This window comes from Ptychodera flava, chromosome 6, assembly GCF_041260155.1.
Source record: "Ptychodera flava strain L36383 chromosome 6, AS_Pfla_20210202, whole genome shotgun sequence".
Classification (NCBI taxonomy): domain Eukaryota; kingdom Metazoa; phylum Hemichordata; class Enteropneusta; family Ptychoderidae; genus Ptychodera; species Ptychodera flava.
The window spans coordinates 27,651,666-27,671,717 of record NC_091933.1 but is presented as its reverse complement, the minus strand read 5'-3'; the positions used below and the strand labels follow the sequence as shown (position 1 = coordinate 27,671,717).

Below are 20,052 nucleotides of genomic sequence, written 5' to 3'. Positions count from 1 at the left end.
AACAATATACCAGGCTCAACATCTGGAAATATTCATTTATTCTTAGAAGTGTTGATTTATGGAATAGTTTACCAGAAGCAGTAGTAACAGCAAAATCAGTACCAGTATTTGAAAATAGACTGGATAAACTGTGGAAACATCAACCCTTTAAATTTAATATTAATGCGGAGTTACCTTCTCGACAAAACCGAACAGAGCTGACATTAGAGGCCCAATAGGGCCTGTAGTCAGAAGAGAACCTGTAAGTAGCTGCTACGAAAGAGGTGGCATCATCGTCGGTAATAAATATCATAATTATATCAACAGCAAAGTGCGAAATAGCTACAGAATCTGGAACACTTAAATTACCTCAGTCTGAGTCAGGTGAATATATCACAAAACAAGGCGACTGACTTCAGGCTCAACCATTTTACAATATTAGCACAGTTCGACATGACATTTACTTTTACTGGGAAATATGTACAGCAATAACGTATGGTATGTACAACACGACCGTTGCGTTTTCTGTCAAAATTTACAAACGGATCCATATGGTCCTCCAAGGTAGACAATGGAGGGGTGTCAAGATGACCTGTATGAATACATTTAAACTCCCATGTCTTGCTTTATCCAGTGCATGGCTCCTGTTTGTGTTAAAATTACATAGCATCGTAGAAGCTGTAAAACACTTTGAATGAGCTGCATGGTTTTTATCTAAATAGGAACTTGATTTTGATTAGAAGATCCTTAATTTAGCTAACAAGACACGTTGACCTCAGGTTTATTCGGAGAAAATGTTTGCATAAGCTGCATCTGAAATTAGCGAACCCTTTATTCTGGCTCAATAGAAGGACGTGCTAGCTAAAACGGATACAGTATGCTAATAGAGTACAGATTGTTTACCACTTTGTATCAGAGATTGTGATACCTTGCAAAATCTGTTTGACGAAACGGGTTTAGATCCAGGTTTTAGAAAATAACAAAGCTTGTCTACGCAATTTAAGATAAACCCTGACAGACGACTGACGAATAAATCGTCATGTAAGTCGTGTTGGTTGAGTGGCTTCCTTTCACAGCAAAAAGACGATATTTGCTAGCTGCACATATCTACATTGCTGATTTTGAGTTCAACAGAATATCATGGACAATTAATCTCACAACTTTCCAGTTTTCCGTGATCATTTAACTAGGATAACCTAACACCCTGAAAGTTGAGACGATATCCAAACCTTTGTCACTGTTAAATATAAATTATGATTAATATCCAACTAGCTTTACAGCAAATTCATTACTGTCAATAACACAACATTCGTTTTGATAAAGGAAATTGAAAAGACAACCAATTCATTTGAGCATTACGAAATTCAACTTTTCAATGGCTTCGTCATTGTATCTCTCAATCAAAGGTTTCTCTGATGAACATTACAAAGCACTTAGTGTCGGTTTGACGATAAATTGTGTAAAGAGTACGAGAATTCGGGAGAGATGCCATCAACGGACATCAAATTCATAAAAACCGAGAGAATAGCATTCGTCTGGTATGCAGATTGTTAGTTTATTGAGTATTGTTAATGCATGCAAATGTGCATAATAACAATAACTTGTCTTGAATAGCCATCAACTTTGCACATTACATTAATGTGATTGGATCGTCCAATGTGCAATCAGTAATAACGACTTCCTTGGTCACAAACAAACATTGATAAAATTGGTAAAGACGAAATCAGTTCAATTTACAATTTTCAATTCATCTTAAAATACAAGCATTAAGAAAATACCCAAAAATTTCTGTGGGAAATTTCTTCAACGGAAAAGGGTAAAGCTTCCCATTCTACGCTTACGGTCTGTGTCGCGTTCTGTATGACACCGGTGTATACGTATTTCATCCACCACGCGTGATGAAGAAAAAGTGTTGGTTTTTTAATTTAATTCTGAAACTGTCAAAATTGTGAAATTTATTGTAATGCCAAGAATGAACGGTAAGGATAAATGTAAACATGCAAGGGGTAGTAAAATGAAAAACGAGATCAAATACACTGTATCAAGGTAAATACCTCTAACTGGAATTGGATATTTCAGTCTATCCATCACCTACCGCGGCCATATCGCTTTAGGGTTTACCGGGTTTGCCTCATCACGTGACTTACAACTAAGTTGAATAACCCCCTTAACTGCATATTAAACCGCGTTACATTGTTATCACGCTAGTTGCCCTGTTCTTTGAACACCGCCTGTTACTTACAAGCTGACAAAACGAAAATCTCATAAATTAAGAAAACGCACTTAAGCCAAAAAATGAGCCCCATTGTACTTGTCTATACTTCTTCGGAATGTAAGCTTTCGCGTGACTTTAATGGGTATGCCCGCGAGACGGAAGGCACGATGGGGGCCCACGCCTGGATTCGAGGCGTCGGTCCTGTTGCTTTGCCCGGTCCATCTCTGTAGATATCGTCGGGTTCATATTGAAACGGTTTCTTGCGAAACTTCAGTAGGGCAGAGAACAGCGTAGCGAAAACCAGCGCCTGTAAAAAAAGTATATTGTATTTGCTTGGAGATATTAATACACATAGTTATATATTTATTAAAAGAATAGAGAGAACTAATCCGAGGAACTATGCTAACTTTTTTATGTTGTGTTACAAAGGACATACTTTTTACACAAAACTAAAAGTGGGATTGTGACAAAGTGAAATGAGCAAGGACAAATACACAAAAAATAAATTTCTTGTCGGCAACATCAGCTGAACTGAAACACATGCAATGTCACATGGAACATACGACAACTATGGTAAGAAACGCAAACGGTGTAGTATGCAGTTAATTCGGTCTCAAGAGAACTTGATTGGGATTCCATTTTACATTTTTTAATTACATGTAATGAATAAACTGATTCTTGTCCCAAGTAGTTTTACCTTTGCCGGATCGACGACAGTAGCTGAAAACGCTAACGATGTCATTTGTGTCTTCAACCATGCCTTGGATACATCTGGTCCCCATTGCAGACTGTTGAGTACCAAGAAGAAAGTTGATACGAATGATGACGCAAACACCAGTAACCAGGCAACGACCAGCGCGTACCGATGAGTGGTAGCTGAAATGAATTTCAGCCTTCGATTTTCACCTGGTAAAGCTCGTGAAGATGATGCGGTCTCATGACTGTCAGCGCTACCACGCAGAGGACTGTTGGTGGCGGTAATGCGAAGGTTGCGCCGAGACTTCTTGAATAATGTTACCATCGTGATAGATGCTGGCAAAACAACAAAACTAGTGATCAAGGCGATGTACACTTCGCCCAGTGAGAGTGTTTTGGAACCGATCTGTAGTGTCTCTGTAGTGTCTTCAGCGTTATAGAACATGGCATTGGATACCATCGCCAGGCAAACCGTGGCGGCAGAGCAAGATAAACGTTGTACTCTGGTGAAGTTACTTGGCATACCCCTGGTCAGCACTGAACCCCACAGGTACTCGTCGAATAGTTGAATCCGAACGTGGCTTGAAAGCAAATGAATGAATCTCAGCCTTTGGTTGTCATCCGAAACCGTCAGCGTTCGGATAGGGCACAGGTGTCCGGAGTTGCCGGTGTACATGCATAGTAGAGAGAGATCTCTCTCTATGCATGTACACCGGCAACTCCGGACACCTGTGGGATAGGGTTGTCATCACCGTTGGCGGCGTCTCCACTGTAGATCCATTCGTAACATATAAATTCCACCCTGTGAAAAGGGAATATGTCACGTGTCAAAATGCTGTGCAAAGTGTAGCGTGTGGAACCTATTTTGTTTGATAGCTTTATACGGTGATATCTGAAACACAATTTTAATCCCTATCGTACGTTGAAAAATGTCATACATCTCCATGCAAATGTACTCTTCGAAATATACGTCTTGTTTCTTTTTTTCATGTAATACTGAGAGGTTATTTATGCAATAAATAATACCCAATATCGCCTGTTCCTGTGTCGATCAGAATGAGTGTCATTTGTGCTGCGTCAGACACGAGACGACTTGCATTGTCTCTTTTGACATTGATATTTTATTAATCCAAATTTTACTTCAGCTGATCTGTAACCTCACACCAAAATGTAAATAAAAAGGAATAGCGTCGAATTCTTTGACGATAACTGCCTCTCAATAACGCATATATAGCTGAGCCGTAAAACTCAAATACCTGTCTCTGGTCAGCATATCGACAACTTCAAGTCTATCCAAAAACCACTTGTCGCAACCTTTCGTTTTCTTAGACTGCACCAAGGTGATTTGCATCTTATCGATGGGTCCCAAGTAGTCTCTCATAGAAACAACAAAGCTGCAAACACTGCCAGTACTAAGTTTCTGAAAATCAAGAATTGAAAGCAGTGACAAAAGAGTGGATCGACGTAAACGTATCTAGCCTCAAATAATTACTGAGCGTAGTAAACACCTATTACCTGGTCATGAGGGCTATAGCGCCCGTTTATTACCCCGAGGGGCCGTGTGTTACCAGAAACACATTGCTATTCCCCGAAGCCGTATGTTATATATATAGTTTTTAATGTGTTATGATATTTTGCACCGCAACAAATCCATTGTGACAAGTTTACTAGGCGGTGTTTCCAGAGCGGTTTCAGTTGTACGTGGTACCACTTTCTTTCAAAAAAAATTCTAAGCATACCTAGCAAATTCCTTAGTTGCACTTTAATATTTTTCGTCGATGAGGTGTTCAAGTTCCTACGCTGTTGGAATGTTGGAAAATGTTGGAAAATCTGTTTTAGAGAATGTGTCGTAACCTAATCCGGACGCACATCATGTTCTCGTCACCCGCAATTGTTGCAAAGCTGCAGACGACACTACGGTCACGTGACCGGACACATTCCAAATTGGTCAAAACTATTTCCCCAGGGAAATCGCTTATCAAAAAATACCCTCTGACGTCACTTTTGTCGATTCGATGGGGACCAGACGTATCTATTTTGTCGTCACGTGACGTATTCTGGCGAATCGCGACACGGAATGAGCATTTGGCCACTTGATATAAACGTTGAGAAAGACGCTTCGTTCTCTGCATCTACAATCTAGCCACAGATACCAACAATTTCGTTCCGTGGAACACGAGGGTTACACATCGTTTACAGGAGCAATGTAGTCATGCGGGATTTTCTCGAGGGTCTATGGTTTTAGATTGAAACGGCAACACAACGAAATTGCAGTTGATGTGAACCTGTGGTGGTGCATGACTTTACTGTGAATAAATATACACGTGTGCAGGAGACATGTATCAGATGTATAGTGAGTTTATGCTCATTACTTCAAACACATTACTGAGATAACGTCATTACCAAACGTTTGTCTCTGTCCACAAGTCGGATGATTCTGCTCTCCCCGTTGTTACCAAATAGTTGGGTGACAACTACGCTGGTCGTACCTGCGCCTGGTCTCAACCCGGTGTAAGCGGTCATGCGATAGAAATATCTTTCATCGAAAGAATTGAAAATTTGTGGAGCTGCTGCCCACTGCAAAACAAAAGGAGTTTCCAATGGTTGTGTTACTATTTGAATTTATCTGAACTAAAGATTAAATATTGTGTAACTCTGCCGACTCGAACTCAAGGTCAAGGAGCTGACAGGTACAACTGAATCCTTCTCAGTTTATCTAAGCTAAACCGAAAAATGTACAAACCTGGTGGGGATGAGGGAGCGTCCACACATCATTATGGCTGAGGATAGGCAGGTAAACTGCCCTTTGTACCTCTGTCAGAATAATCCCCAAACCGACTCGAGGGACATTGATGGACCCCAGGCATCATAAAATGCTTCTCGCAGCTCACCAACCCACTCCCCGCATCATTGTTGAAGTTACTTTTGATGTTTTCGTCTACTTTTGCATTCGCGTTGAAAAGATAATTTCGTTCTGCCTGAATCACAATCCATATATATATTTTGAAAGCAATTTACATCTGGGATTAAATTCATTTTCCAAAGACAACAATCAAGACCATTAAAAAGCGTATATCACAACCAGCTTCTCTACCCATGAATTCCACTCTGCTGGTAGAATTTATGCCAAAACAAGCCCTGTGGGCTTGCAAAGGCAGCATTGTGTACATAAAACATCTGTTAATCAGTGTATTCATTCAGACAGTACTGAAATAACTTCAGAGAACGAAAACCTCGGTAGAATGATCCAAGTTTATCAGGAATATTTCTGTATAGTGATACAAGGCTTTTAGTCAACCGGATAGACAATTTTCAAAGTCAAGGGGCGCCACACAGTACAATAAATTACCCACAATGCTGTTCGATTTGTACCAACGACGTTAGTTTTCTTATAACTTTTTCAGTTCTGTATAAAAGCAATAATGTGAAGTCTCACGATAATTGATTAATTATATTTATTAAAAGTACGTTGAAATATTGTAGTATAAATTTCAAAGAAACCATTAAATAACCATAAAAGTCACATTCTTCAGGTACTACAAATGTCACAGTTTTGGGAAGCAAGTTATTACCAACTGAAGGGGTCATTCTCTGAAAATAGTTAGCATGTAAATTTCTTTTGTCTTTTCTATTTGGAAAAAATCAATATCCTTTTGTTTCATAAAACAGGTGCAACTAGTCTCCCTACTTTCCATCACTTTATTCTGTATGGCTGAGGACACGATCAGTGGAAAATTTACAAAAATCCTTTCTCTTCTCTCAATCAAGCACAATTTTCTTAATCCTTTAAAATGGGAATTGAGAAGAAAGGTGTTTTTAAAAGTACGTTCTCAGAATTTTTACAAGTGGTCCAGGAATTTGTCTACACATGGGAGACATGGTAGACTTCACAGGGGAATCTACGTTGGTACAAATCGTGATGTATTGTGGGAAATCTCTAGTACTGTGCGCCACTCTCTACGTTGTGAAAAACTGAACCTCTCGCAACTTTGCGGGATCTGTTTTCAAACCACCCCTGGATTTTGCCAGCTTTGGCTGTTATAGCTGAAGCCTGTACCTCTCCGCCCCGGTTCTTCTAAGCTCGGCCCTTTCGGTATATTGAACACTGTAAACCAAAAACGCACTGGTCCACCATCATGTACAGAGAATGAAGGACAGAATTGAGTAAACAGAAACAACGACAATGTTCGGGTACATAGTATAAATTTTCGACGAAAAATTCTTTATACTCAATCGCAATTTAATTTATCTTTATTATTTCATCATAGTAATATTATTATTGTGACATACTTTGACTTTTGTGCAAATAAAGGACACGACATTGTCGTTCGCTTGCCTTTTCCAAATCCAGCTTATCTTTTCTTCGCAAGATGGCGGCAGCGAGCAAATACAAGACGAATGATACGATAATGATGAGTACAGTAGGATTGTCTCCGACATCGCTTTTGAAAACTGTGCCAAAGTCTATCTCATTGACAGGTACAACGAAGTCGTTGGCGGTGAATTCCGTCAGGTGATCGCAGTGACATATAGTGTAGTTTGCGGTAGACATGTCTGGATCGGGCTGCAAGTACGAGTAGAAGTGGTTTGAGCAAATCACGTGATGAAGAATTCTAAGTCTCTTTGACGGTTGTGAAAAGGCAAATTAATATATCCACGAAGGACTCTCATGAAACCTTCGTTGTTGCATGTTGGTTAAGACCAAACAAATTAAAATATAGGCTAATAAGAATATTATCTCTCAATTCCACTGAGCTCGTAGTCAGCCTCTGAACTCTTGAGTATGATCGACTTTTTGCTAAAAAAAGTCTGGAATAGTACAGAGTTTTTTTGTTTTGTTGTTTGAGGTGACAATACAATTCTTTTGAGCGAGTAAGGGAGCCATCATTATTTACGGCCCGGGGGTCGGAGGGATATGTGAGGGGTCATTGAAAAATTGAAAGCAACAAGGAGGGGGTGCTCGAAATGTGAAGGGAAAGAAGGGGGTTACTCAATTTTTGGTGCAAAATGGATTGAAAAACCGCTCAGATTGCACCATTTCATACATCAATTTCTCAAAAATCTTCGATGCGAGAGAGGGTACCCCCTCTCGTTCTCTCCCCTCTTTGAGTGTTACAACAGTTTTACCTAGTAAAAATACAAATTGGTAACATCTTTCAGATTGCACCAGACTTCACGATTGCATACATCAATTTCTCAAATATTTCCACGCAAGAGAGGGGAGAACCTTCTCTGACATTTTACATGTAAATAATACAATATGGTTGGATACTGGTTATAGCGTGAGCTTTGACATCTTGTTGTGACGTTGAATTTCATTTCACTTTTGTCAACCGTCATGGGATAACCAATTATAATCTAGCAGGTTACATGAGGATTTGAAAGTCTTTACATACCTGTATTTTTGTAAATTCTTAAAATGCATGTATTGATATTGATATTTAACTTTTCTAAGTCGGGGAGGGGGTCAGTCAAAATTTCTGTATCGGAGAGGGGGTTACTCAAATTCATCATGTTTGATGGGGGGAGGGGTAGGTCTACACGAAATTTCAGAGTTTTCGATGAAATTCCTCCGCCCCCCCCCCCTCCCGGGCCGTAAATAATGACGGTTCTCTAAAGCCAAAACCCGTTGATATGAAGACTTGGTGGACTTTACCCAGCATCCATCGGTTTGCCATCTCTTGTTTGACTTGTTCCAGTACAGACAGGAGTAATATGATACCGATATGAACACAGAATGAGCATCATTTGTGTCGTCATTGCCTGAAAAAAATATGGCAGATTGTTCTGTGAAAGTATGCGTAGCTTTTTTTTTGTAAAAGGACTTGTTCAAGAAAAATAAGTCCCCATATCGTTCTCTGCGTCTGCAACAACGCAAAATAATTTTGCATTTTAGTATATGAAAATTTCCCTTGTTAAATAGGCCATCGATGGATACAAAACAATGAAAGTGGAAATTTTTTAGCAAGTAGTGCTGTATTATTTTATGCAGCTTTCAAAATGTTAGGCTGACGTCAGTAAATCAGCAAATTTTCAGGCACTTAACACGTTTATATCAATTATGCACATTTTGCCGCGTGCTATTTACATGTAAGCACATATGTACACACAAGAGAAACATCACAGGGTATTGCAGACTGCAGACACTATTTGCCAAGAGTTATGATCAATAATTAGAGGTTATTACCCATGTCGAGTGTCTGACGCAGCAAAAATGGCACGAAATCGAATACCATACGACGGAAGGAACTGGCGAGATTTAGCACTAATTTTACAAATGATAGGAAAAACCTTATATTTTGAAGCTTTACTTTTCTTCCGCCTTGCGCATAAATATTGAAGTGTTTGTGTAAACAGGCTTTATTCATAAACTGTGACGTTTTCATAAAGTCAACACCACTCGCGACAAATCATCCATATCTCAATGAACGACATAAGAAAAAATCTATACCGTATAGTCACATGGGAAGAACTTTAATGAGGCATATGTATGCCGATAACTCTGCCGATTTCGGTCAAGCTCGGGCGTCGAACGGAGCGGAGAGAGGGGGCAATTTTGTTTGTTTACACGTATACACTGAGAGTTGCAGTTTCAACTGGTATCGTGCGCGCATAAGGGATGGCTTATATGTCCGTCCCCCGGGGTGGGGGTGGGGATAGGGGTGTCTTGGTCTCAGCACAGGTTTCTCTTTGCTATTGTTTCTTTTATTTTTAATACGTTTGACTATGATATGTATTGCCAATAAAGATGTATACCGCCAACCTTTGATGTCTTGGTGTTATGTTTAGTAGCGCTGGTTTTGTAACGATTTTTTCCTTCCCTGTGTCACATATTGGAGGCATCATGGGCCAGTGGCTAGAGCAGTGGACTCACGATCAAAGGATGGTGAGTTCGAGCCCCGGCATGGCTGTGGTGTTGTGTCCTTGAGCAAGGCACTTTATTCCTCATTGCTTCTCCCCACCCAGGAGTGATGGGTACCTGGTAGGACAGAGGTTGTTATGTGTGCGTTTAGCTCTGCTGCGCTTATTGGCTGCACATGTGAGCTGTTGTCTGCTCCCCAGGGAGTTGAGTGGTATCATATTAGGTCCAGTGACCAGGGGTAATAATAATTGTAAAGCGCCTTGATCACATCTACTTGTGGATATGTGCGCTATATAAGAACCAAACATTATTATTATTTTATTATTTATTATTATATTTGTTCTTTGATAATTCTACCCGAAGTTTTTATCCGGTGATTCACACTTGCTTGCTTTAGCGCATTAGGTAATCCAACGCATCAGATAAGAGTGACAAAACTTTGCGTAGGATTGCGGAAGGACATATACGTGACACAGGGAAGGAAACAAAACCAGTGCTATTAAACATAAGACCAAGACATCAGAGGTTGGCAGTATTTAATTTTTCAAAAAGTAGAGAGAGAGAGAGAGAGAGAGAGAGAGAGAGAGAGAGAGAGAGAGAGAGAGAGAGAGAGAGAGAGAGAGAGAGAGAGAGAGAGAGAGAGAGAGAGAGAGAGAGAGAGAGGGGGGGGAGGGAGGGAGAGAGAGAGAGGGGGGGTCTATGAGGCGCGAGGGCGCAGGGCAGAATTTTAGAAAACAGGCGACTGTGGGTAAAGTAATAGGCACACGCGACACAGGTAAGGCTTGTATGATGGTATCTATTAATCGTAATTCCCCGATGAATAGCGCCTACATTACCCTGTGGATAACCTGTTAATTGCCACATGCTTTTCTTCTGTGTTCTGTGAAAGTTCCCACAACATTCCGGTTTCAAATTGTGTCACATTACGATCGATTATTGATGTCTGTCAACTTGAATCGCTCCTCGAATATGTACTGTAAGTACAAATCATAAGTTAATTTCTTGCCCATGACGTCAATCATGAAATGGTGTTCTTGGTCGTTGGGGGCCGTCTTGACATCAACGATTTCAGAGGAACCACGCGAGACATGCCAATGCTTGTCGTACACATTTTGGTCTGGTTTTACGTTGCTCGATGGTACATACCGTAGGTCACGCCAGTCACCGAAAAAATAACCCTTACACGAAGTATTTGACAATGATCGGTTACTTTAACTGTAAATTCCACTTTGCTGCCCGGGTAGAGGTTCAGGTGTTTCTGTCGAGGTGACTCGCTGCCAGCGATATCACTGACGTTGATTCTGTAAGTGTCACGGATGGCCAAGCCGGCTGTCGACCTGTTGTTCTCATGGAAAGTCTCGAGAGAAACGACAGGGAGAAACGATAAGGCCACCGGAGACTCACATTGGTGAGGATTTACAATTGACCCGATGAACTGCATAAAAAGAAAGAAAAATATAGATCTGATGATCGTTTGACGATGGATAATTAAATGTATACAAGTACACTGTAGGCCTATGGTATATATGTGCAGACATACACCTGCATAAGTGTGCACTAACACACACAATAAGTATGTATGAATGTATGTATGTGTGTATGTATATGTGTATGTATGTATGTATGTATGTATGTATGTATGTATGTATGTACATATGTATGTATGTATGTATGTATGTATGTATGTATGTATGTATGTATGTATGTATGTATGTATGTAAAGTATGTTCCTACTTTTCCAATGCATACCACACAGCGGCCGTCGTGTGTCGATTCACAAGCTACTGTGAGTAAGATAGATAAATGGATGTCTGCCAGTAAAGTCATAGCCATGTTGTCTGTTGTGTAACGAGACGATGGCGATGCAAACAACGTTAAATGTAATAATCTCACCTTTACAGAGAAATTTCGTTCACCATTTGTGAAGCTTGAACCGAGCAGAGAAATTCCGCCGGCCACAGATCTTAACGGAATGTTTCCACAGTCACTGTGCTGATACTTTGCCACACGTCCCTGTATTAGCCGGGAGGTGTAATCGATGTCCGCGATGCCAGCTTTGGTAGTGTTGAGCAGTGTAAGGGGTGGACCATTTGATATCCTGGGGGGGCTTGGAAGATTTGGGGGGAAAAAAGATGCCAGGTGGAGTTGCTCGAAAAAAAAATCTGGCTTTAAGTGGCTGATGGAAAAACAATTATGGACCATTGCAACTCGGAAAAAAAAATCTTGGCAATAGTTCGATGCACACTGCAGCATCAATAAAAATCAAGCAGTAGCTCTGGAGTTTTATAAAGCATAAACCATTTCAAGCTTGAGGAACAATAACTTAGAATTTATTAAACGAGGAACTGAAAAAAATACACAAACAAAAATACTGAAAAATTGTCAAAAGTTACAGCTACTATCACTGTAGCTTTCAGCAACTGAAAACAAGAACTCGTCTGAAGTGGTCTCATTGAGGAAGATTTCCAGATTATGATCTTTATTAAGCAGGTTGTAATTCAACAGAATTTGTATGCAAATAATAATAACCTGGTGTATCAATAAACATATAAACTCTGAAATACTTCTGTTTGTCTTTCATAATTTATTTCACAAGATTCAATTTCATGTTACTTTTGATACTTCAGTCATAATAAACTTGACAGTAAATTGCCCTCAAAAGTGCCACCACAGGCCACCAATTGAAGATGAATAATTAGAAAAGCTTCAGCTTCAGGAGGGGGACACCCCCCTCCTGGCCTCCCCCCGCGTGCGCTTGCGCGCACGCCTTGCTCCGCTTCGCTCCGCACAAGGCTGTACCTTCCTGTTCTTCCACTTGTACCCTTCTATTCTGAAAAACATTGACAGCCCTGATGTAGGATACCATCATCTCTTCTGACGACATCAGTGATGTTCTCAGAAAAGTTTTCACTGTAAGTTTGTTAATGCTTAATGTAGAACTCAGTAATCAGGTTGTTTGATTTGTATTTTAAGTGTGTTATCCATGGTATAAATAAGATCTATAAACTAATATTTGTGTAAAGTGAATCAAAAATGTACATGTATTTACATATCTTTATTTAGTTTCTTGAATATAGTCTGTGTGCGATAGAACAGCATCCTGTTACTGGGTGTGAAAAACCAAGCAAACAAACATTGCACCGAAATTTGGTAAAAAAAAATATATCTCGAAGAAGAAAAGTGAAAAAAAAAGTTGCCAGCATCTGCCCTGTAGAAAAAAAATAATTCATGGGAAAAAAAATAATGGCTCTCCACCAATCTTCTAAGCCCCCCCCCCAGGATATCAAATGGTCCACCCCTAAGGCCCACGTCGAGGGAAGAAGATATTGCGCCGAACAAGTCTGATATCAACCGATTATCCTGATATGTTAAAGATAAACCAAATCACAGTGAATATTATAACATCAAAAGGTCCGTCATCAGGTCCGTGGGAAATTTATTCTTATTTAGTCTTAATAACATTAAGTTAAACCCCGTATCAAATAAAGGTAGGTGATCGTACCAGGTGCCCGGAATATGGATAGGCGTCCCTGCTGGCATGGCATATCCGCCAGTAGTCCAAAATTATCAAATTAGCAAGTGACACAATTTTTTTTTTTTTATTTATTTATTTACACTTTTACTGAGCGGCCGAGTTACTGAAATAGTAATTTTCATCGGGGCTCATACAATTTTCGAAAAAAGGAAAAAATACATCTGTCAATACAAGAAAACAAAGGCATATTAAAGGGGAACATTTCTTTTAACATATTCTTTCAGTTTACATTTGAATGTGTACAGACTGGTCAAATTTTTCACTTCACTCGGTAATGAATTCCAAACTTTCGTGGCACGGAAATGAAAACTACGTTGTCCAGTGCCTAAAACACATCTTGGTACATGACAATTCTCACGTGCAGTAGAGCGTGTAAAATAATCATGAACATTACTTTGTGGAGTAAATAAATTAGATAAATATTGTGGAGCATAACCATTCATACATTTGAAACTTAAAAGTGCCATGAAATAAAAAATTCTTTGTCTAATCGACATGACTTTGAATGTAGAAAATAAAGCATTTGAGGGAAAATCAATTGACAACTCAAAAAGTGTGCGTAACGTCCGTTTTTGAAGAGTATAAACTTTGTCAAGATTAGTTGCCGTTGCATTACCCCAAACATCACAACAGTAATCTAAAGTACTCTGTATGAGACCATGATATAAGATAATACGACGATCAAAAGGGATATATCGACGTAATCTGCGCAGTAAACCAATTCGTTGACTAAGTTTTTTGCATAAATTACCTATATGGACGTTCCATGATAACGCTTCATCAAGAGTAACCCCTAAAATTCCACCACATTGTACTTGAGGAACAAGTCATCGTTGATGACACAGTCCCCACTTGTTAATGGGTGCTTTGATTACAGGTCCTCAGAGAGGATAGAGTCCTCTTCATTAGGTCTGTGATAAAAATACTTGTGAATAAATTTGCTTGATACATGTCTGAGTTGTAGTTCAGGAGATGAAAAAATCGTAATAAAATGGCCACATGGTGGCCATATTGGATCGAATCACAAAACAAATTGATGTGCATAGCTATGACATTGGTCAATGTCCTTGTACCAAGTTTGAATAAAATTGGTTGAGATATGCCTGAGTTATGGCTCTGTACATGAAGAAATCGCAACAAAATGGCCGCACGGCGGCCATATTGGATCGTATCACAAAAAAAATTGATGTGTATAGCTATGACATTGGTCAATGTCCTTGTACCAACTTTGAATAAAATCTGTACAAACATGCCTGAGTTATGGCTCTGTACATAAAAAATCGTAATAAAATGGCCACCTGGCGGCCTTATTGGATCGTATCACAAAACAAATTGACGTGCATATGTATGACATAGGTCAATGTCCTTGTACCAAGTTTGAATGAAATTGGTTGAGATATGCCTGAGTTATGGCTCTGTACATGAAAACATCGTAACAAAATGGCCGCACGACGGCCATATTGGATCGTATCACAAAACAAATTGATGTGCATAGCTATGACATTGGTCAATGTCCTTGTACCAACTTTGAATAAAATCTGTACAAACATGCCTGAGTTATGGCTCTGTACATGAAAAAATCGTAATAAAATGGCCGCCTGGCGGCCATATTGGATCGTATCACAAAACAAATTGACGTGCATATGTATGACATAGGTCAATGTCCTTGTACCAATTTTGAATGAAATTGGTTGAGATATGCCTGAGTTATGCAGGTGCCGCCAACTGGTGAATTTCATCAATTTCGCAAAATCATCACAAAACATGTTTTGAAGGCTGATATACCGATATTTCATATTTTTGACCCTGACCTAAAATTTAGAGGGGAAAGTGAGAGCTGTTCGTAACTGCCCTCCCACTGGCATACGCTGAAAATATGCCCTCCCACTGAATTTTGATGCCCACTGCCCTCCGGTATCTACAGTCTGCCCGCTCCCCACTCCCCACAACAATTAAGGCTCCCCGCTGCCCTCTCCCCACTACTGAAATTTCCCATTGCCAACTAGATGCCCACTAGGCACCCCAGAACATTGCAAAACCGTGCGAGCAGTTAGCAGTATACTTGGAACATTGCTCCCCTCTAAGTTAGGCGCTTAATTTCTCCTCAAGTTCTATCAAGCACGCCGCTTTCCCCTCCCTCTACGTATTTTCCGGTGCCCACTGTCAAAATTTTTCTCCCCGCCCGCTGAAAGTATTGAAATTTCTTCCCCGCCCACAGTAAATATCGATATTTTCTCCCCGCCCGCTGATTAGTTTTGAAATTTGCCCGCCCGCTGAAAAACTTCGCACGAACACCTTTTTGCACGAACAGCTTAGTTGGCGGCACCTGGTTATGGCTCTATACATGAAAAAATCGTAACAAAATGGCCGCACGGCGGCCATATTGGATCGTATCACAAAAAGAATCGATGTGCATATCTATGACATTGGTCAATGTCCTTGTACCAACTTTGAATAAAATCAGTTGAAACATGCCTGAATTATGGCTCTGTACATGAAAAAATCGTAATAAAATGGCCGCCTGGCAGCCATATTGGATCGTATCACAAAACGAATTGACGTGCATCTGTATGACATATGAAGTAATCCTTGTACCAAGTTTGAATGAAATCGCTTCAGGCATCTCTGAGATATCTGCGTGAACGGACGGACGGACGCACACACGCACGCATGGACGCACGGACGCACGCACACACGCACGGACATGACCAAACCTATAAGTCCCCCCGGACGGTGTCCGTGGGGACTAATAAAAGTGTCAGCAACCTGTTCAGATAATGAACTGTGAGTTTCATTCAGACGACTGCGCTTAGAATGGGTTGTAATCAGAAGGCATTTCGATTTCCGCATATGATTCGTAGTAATCCAATTTGAAATAGGAGTGATATCTTTTCGTATTGCATCGTTAACATCACTAATGCATTTACCCTTTGCTAACATTGTTTGGTCATCTGCATACATATGTAAGGTAGAAGAATCAACAAATAAAGACATGTCGTTCATAAAAATCATGAATAAAAGAGGGCCTAAAATTGAGCCTTGTGGGACGCCTACTGTAACATCATGTCTAACAGAAATACTACCCATGTAGTCAACAACTTGCTGGCGATTTGCCAGATAAGAGTTAAACCAGTTAACAGTACATTCAGACAATCCGTACAAAGATAGCTTTTTCAATAAAGGGTCATGATCAATAAGGTCAAAGGCCTTGGACAAGTCAAGTAGAATCACGCCATTAAGAAACCCATGATCAATATTTTTCAAAATTTCATCAGTTAAACGGATTAATGCCGTTTGACAGGAGTAGTTCTTTCTGAAACCAGATTGCGTGTCAAAAAGCAAATTAGCAGTAGAAAAGTACCCAAACAATGCATTGTGGACATGTCTTTCCAGTATTTTTGAAAGGGCAGGCAAGATAGAAATAGGACGATAGTTTAACATGTCACAAATATCGCCTGTCCCTTTATAAAGGGGAACAACCCTTGCACACTTAAAAACATTTGGAAAAGTACAATGCTGTAGACTCATATTGAACATGTGAGTGAGACTATTTGAAATTACTGAAACATCAATTTTTAAAAGCTTGTGATTGACATTATCAATACCTGTAGATTTCGCTGATAATAGCTGATAAATCACCGTATACGGGTGACTGCGACTCATCATCTGAGTGACAGAAATGTTGTATTTCCCCGCAATATCTCCATATCTATAAGTATTTATACACTAATATAACATTATATTAGTTTTGCGATATATGCATACACACTCCCCTGTAGTACTGGCCTATGCGATAGTATGACCCGAAATTCCCTCTTTCTGAAGATAATACGGTAACGATAGCGCGTCTGTATCATCCAACACAAGAGCGGGTCCACGTTTGCGTGCATGGGAATACCATGGAAATCCATATGCCAATTCAAATTCGTAGTTGTGGTCAATAAACTGTCATGCTGTGGTTACATATTGAGTTTGGCGCGGTGATATCAGTGATGAACTGGTCACTTACCGATTCACTGCATTCAAATTCGCACCTGTGATCATGAGCAGCGCTGTATTTTGATTCGATAATGTTAGCGCACGCCTCGAAGATGTCTAAAGGAAACAGAAGTATAGTAATCGTAGTCTTGTAGGCAAACTTAAGAATTACCATGAAAAATACCATAGAATGAGAAAAGAATACATGATCAAGTCAAATCGATTTAGTGTGTTTCTATGTAACCGTACGTGGAGTACTCTCTCTCTCTCTCTCTCTCTCTCTCTCTCTCTCTCTCTCTCTCTCTCTCTCTCTCTCTCTCTCTCTCCATATATATACATATATATACAAAGAGAGATAGACAGATAGTTCAAGATAGATATGTGTGTACAGTTACCCACCTTTTGTAATTTTTTGTCCGATTAATGAAAAGACACTATTATTGATGAAATTTTGACTGTTGTCGAATCAAGACCTTAATAAATTCTGTCCATGTAACCTAAAGAAACAGAAATTGAGGTAAGGTTAAATTGCATTGATATGCTTTGAAGTTATCGAGTTGTACCGACTTTATTCGTATTAAAATCTTACTTGTGATGGTTCGTGGTGTGATGTAGTCGGTTACTTGGTTGTAAATGAGACAGGATATCGACTTGATTGCTGATTGTGCACGCTATTGGTCACTTTGACGATACTAAGAAACCGTACCTTTACTTCAAAGACTAGTTCTTCCGGAGATCTGAATGATGTTAAGGCAAACATCACCTGGGCTGCCTGTTCACAGATGTACAAGGTTGGGTTGCATTTATAGTATGCCGAAATAGTAGCGTCCATTAACGATGACCTAACCTGCATATGTATTCATTATGGTGATGAAAGAAATACCACAAATATATTATGTTAAGCCTAATTGTGATTTAAATAAATTTACATGGGACAACATAGCTTTCCTTCGAATGAAGGATCAGGAAGGATTTTTTTTACGATTTTTCTTACTCATGATTTAAGTTCTGACCCTGTAATGTTGGTAATTTTTTCTTAAACGCACACGTCCAGAACAACGTAAACTTACAAGTCGTTTGCTTTTAAACAATGCCTATGTATGTTCACTTGCAGTACAGTATTATTGACAAAGAACATTTGGCAGACTGTAGCCCCAATCGGAGTGAAATACAACGTTGACAAAATTTCATTAATAAACTAATCATTAGCACAGAATATGATTCGATGAAGCAATAAACCGCACCAAAAGAGCTTTTCACCATTTTACGGTGTTTATGCGCCAGCGATAGCTAGTGCATTATATTGAGTGAACTGGTCAAAGCACCCGTTGCTGAAGTGGTTTATAAAGCAATTGCATCTTAACAGCATAATTGATGTGCTGGTGTGAAACCATGGGGATAGCGTAAATGTCTGTCCCCGGGGTGGGGGCGGGGGTAGGGGTGTCTTGGTCCCAACACGTGTTTCTTGTTGCTATTTTTATTTGATTTTAATATGTCGGACTATGATATTGCCAATAAAGATTTATACTACCAATTTTGGGTGTCTTGTCATAAATTTCTCACATGTTGGCACATTCGTCGATCGGGGGCGTTCACGATGGTCGCCCATGTCGAATGCATACATGAATGTCTTCGTGTCATGTGTGCATTGTAAAATATCTTTTAATATCATTTATCCTTTACTATTCCTTTGCTAAAGTTATACGAATACTTCAAATAATGATATACGCTATATCAGTCGATATGACTTTTGACCCTTTGGGTGCAAAGCATGTATCTATATACGTTGCCATCGTGTCAGCGACGGATGGTGGTTTGAGTTTGATTTGTTTGAATTTTAGGAACTTTTCTTACCCATCTTACGAATTCCAAGATATCTTCACTCTGATCCTGGAACAAACATCACAAAAAATACAAACTTTTAGAGTAAATTATCGAAATTAAAGTGGCCGTCTGTATGAGCGGGATCATCGATTATAAAATAGCGAGAGACTAGTAGAGTTCATCGTTGCCTGAGGACATACCTCTACTTTAAATGTTGAAATTGTTACTTTCTACAATGAATGGAGGAACAGTGGCAAAAAAATAACTCGCCTCAATCCAAGAATTCAATGCGTCGGCGACTACATTTATAGCGTTCAGTGTAAGTAAAGTCATGCCACAACTTGGAGCACAGGCCATGGTGTTACTTCGTAAGTCTTCAATGGTCTCTCGCAGTCCGTTTTTATCGAGTATACCTTCAGGTATCTAGTAAAGACAACAGTATGCTTATGAAAGCTTATGAAACGAGTCAGTTCTATCAGTTGTTTTTGCGACGAGCACATAATATATATATATATATATATATATATATATATATATATATATATATATATTAGATAGATAGATAGATAGATAGATAGATAGATAGATAGATAGATAGATAGATAGATAGATAGATAGATAGATAGATAGATTGCGGGTTCGCTTAAAACTACCAACTGTCTGCCCAGCCGATTCGATCAGGCGCTCTCAAATCAAGTTCGGCTGGCCTTGGCTCCACCGCCATTGCTGAGGTTTTACACCCGTGCAAGAATGAGCAAATTGAATTGTTGTGTTATTGTGATAAAATGATTTTACGACATGTCAGAAACACAATGCAAGGTAAAATATGTGCTTTTTTGAAAAAAAAAGTGAAGCAAGACCTGACGGTACCATGAACAATAAACGAAGTTTTCGCGTCTCATTTATGGCAACAATTCTGAAGAGTAGTTCCACATTGCCGCTCGGTAAGTGCAGAGGAGGGAA

The 20,052-nt window shown here is 39.6% G+C and overlaps 1 protein-coding gene and 1 long non-coding RNA gene across 2 annotated transcripts; both read right to left on the bottom strand.

Moving 5' to 3' along the window:
- Positions 1 to 1,423: 1,423 nt before the first annotated feature.
- On the bottom strand, positions 1,424 to 3,515 carry LOC139134316 (polycystin family receptor for egg jelly-like). Its single transcript, XM_070701200.1, has 2 exons — positions 2,892 to 3,515; positions 1,424 to 2,501 (listed from the first exon to the last, which is right to left on the bottom strand). Exons 1-2 carry the CDS (start codon positions 3,411 to 3,413, stop codon positions 2,295 to 2,297), a joined length of 729 nt encoding a protein of 242 aa, XP_070557301.1. The 5' UTR covers positions 3,414 to 3,515; the 3' UTR covers positions 1,424 to 2,294.
- Positions 3,516 to 17,165: 13,650 nt separating this feature from the next.
- On the bottom strand, positions 17,166 to 19,157 carry LOC139134315 (uncharacterized). Its single transcript, XR_011552781.1, has 4 exons — positions 19,120 to 19,157; positions 17,972 to 18,112; positions 17,665 to 17,762; positions 17,166 to 17,382 (listed from the first exon to the last, which is right to left on the bottom strand). It is a non-coding gene; the product is annotated as an uncharacterized lncRNA (long non-coding RNA).
- Between the last annotated feature and the right edge of the window lie 895 nt (positions 19,158 to 20,052).